Genomic DNA, 1,858 nt, shown 5'->3' with positions numbered 1-1,858 from the left:
AGTAATGTCTTAAAATACTAATATGACTTTGTATATTGGTTTATAACACCTAAAGACGATCTTAAATATAAGAAACGCATGAACACCTGCTTTAAAATGATTGTCGAAGCAAAAGATTTATATCATGCCTAAATTTTGGAATATTTTATACTCACAATTTTTTAATTTATTACATAATTACATACATTCAATACATTAATAGCAAATTATAGATAACGCCTAGACAAAAAAGTTCTGAATTTATTTTGCGATATATCATAAAACATTTAACTCGCTTTTAAAGAAAAAAAATGTACTTATGCTTTTATATAAAGTAGCAAATCATTAATTTTTTTTATCACTTATTATAGAAGATTTATTGGACAAGAATATAGCATGTAGTCATTTAAGAGCTTTTCAGCTCTATATAGAGAGCGTTCGCTCGCAAAATGAGAAATGCAGATTTATTGCATGGCCTTGTCAACAAGGAGGAATATCCTATGCAAAAGGAACATGCTTCCCTATGGAATCAACGAATTGGAATCAAGAGATGGGTTATGCGGCTAATCGTGGACCATTGGGAAGCTATTATCTGGCGACTAAAGCCGAAACACCGTTTTGCGGTATTAGAATATAATTACCTTTTTATTGGAATAAATGTCTATTGAAGTAGCGTATTATTGACATTAATTTTATTTATTAATATTGTTTATTAATACTAATTTATGTTAAATGGAATTCCATATAAACATATTATTAAACGAATAATTTCTTATATGTATTTACACAAAATTGCACAATTGTTAAAAAAGTTTCGACAATAATTTTAGCAATTAATCGTGCAAAATTAATGTTAAGGGACTTATTATTATGAAATTTGGAAAAAAGTTTCTTAACATTAATTTTGCACGATTAATTGCTAAAATTTTTTTTAACAATTAATTGTGCAATTTTGTGTAAATACATATAAAAAATTATTTATCTAATAATATGAAATTCCATTTAACATAAGTTAGTATATATTAATTTAATATTCTCGTGAATTTTAGGTAAACCAGTCAGAGCATCAATAATGACGTCCGAAGATATATTAAAAACATCTGGTACATTGTTCTTCAGAATTTTTCTTGCTAATTCTACAACGCTCTTCAAAATTCAATGCACGTAAGTCAAAATCATTTATATATAAAGATTATTTTAATTTAAGTAACTACCCTCATCAAAACAATTAAAATAAATGTTGCACAAATTTTAAAAATTTTTACGCAATTGATATTAGGTTTTGCAATTTTTATCGAAGACTTAATTATATTTTTTAATAACAATGCATATTTGCACAACGCATGCGGATAAATACTGTGTAATTTAATAAAAAAAGATGAATCTTCGAGTTTCATAAGTATTAATTTACATGTAACAAAACCATTAATTCTAAATATTGTTCAAGATTGCCCAAACAAAGAAACGAACAAATGATATTTTATAACATTGCGGCGGTGGATTTTGACGCGTTAATGGGAAACACTGTATCGATCACCGGTGTTATCTCATATCAGCGCACTGCTAACAAAACAGAGGAGGATGCTGCACAAGATCTCGATGCAGACATAATACTTTTCAATAAACTAAGTCTGGAAGATCGTAAAGGCCATAGGTAAATATGCGTCATAATAATTTTGATTTGAAAAACTCGTTAGCTATTAAATTTATTTAAACAAAGAAAAGAGGGTTAGTTTTCTACCACGTTTCATGATTAAATTTATTTACATATTTAAATCAATCATAGACAATATATAATTTGATCAGAATACGGAAATTCTATTTATAATTTTATATGCTATAAAATATTAAAACAAAGAAATTATGTAAAATACACATA

General features: G+C 26.5%; 1 protein-coding gene across 1 annotated transcript in view; it reads left to right on the top strand.

Annotated features, from left to right (window-relative positions):
- LOC108756440 (pancreatic lipase-related protein 2-like) overlaps positions 1-1,858 on the top strand; it is a 5,290-nt gene that overhangs the window by 2,836 nt on the left and 596 nt on the right. The window contains exons 5-7 of the mRNA XM_018500255.1: positions 351-602; positions 1,029-1,143; positions 1,427-1,633. Coding sequence (XP_018355757.1) covers positions 351-602; positions 1,029-1,143; positions 1,427-1,633 — 574 coding nt within the window. The remainder of the gene's footprint in view (positions 1-350; positions 603-1,028; positions 1,144-1,426; positions 1,634-1,858) is intronic.

This window comes from Trachymyrmex septentrionalis, unplaced genomic scaffold (genome assembly GCF_001594115.1).
Source record: "Trachymyrmex septentrionalis isolate Tsep2-gDNA-1 unplaced genomic scaffold, Tsep1.0 scaffold127, whole genome shotgun sequence".
Classification (NCBI taxonomy): Eukaryota; Metazoa; Arthropoda; class Insecta; order Hymenoptera; family Formicidae; genus Trachymyrmex; species Trachymyrmex septentrionalis.
Note: the sequence above shows the minus strand (reverse complement) of the source record. Positions and strands in the feature narration are given on the sequence as shown.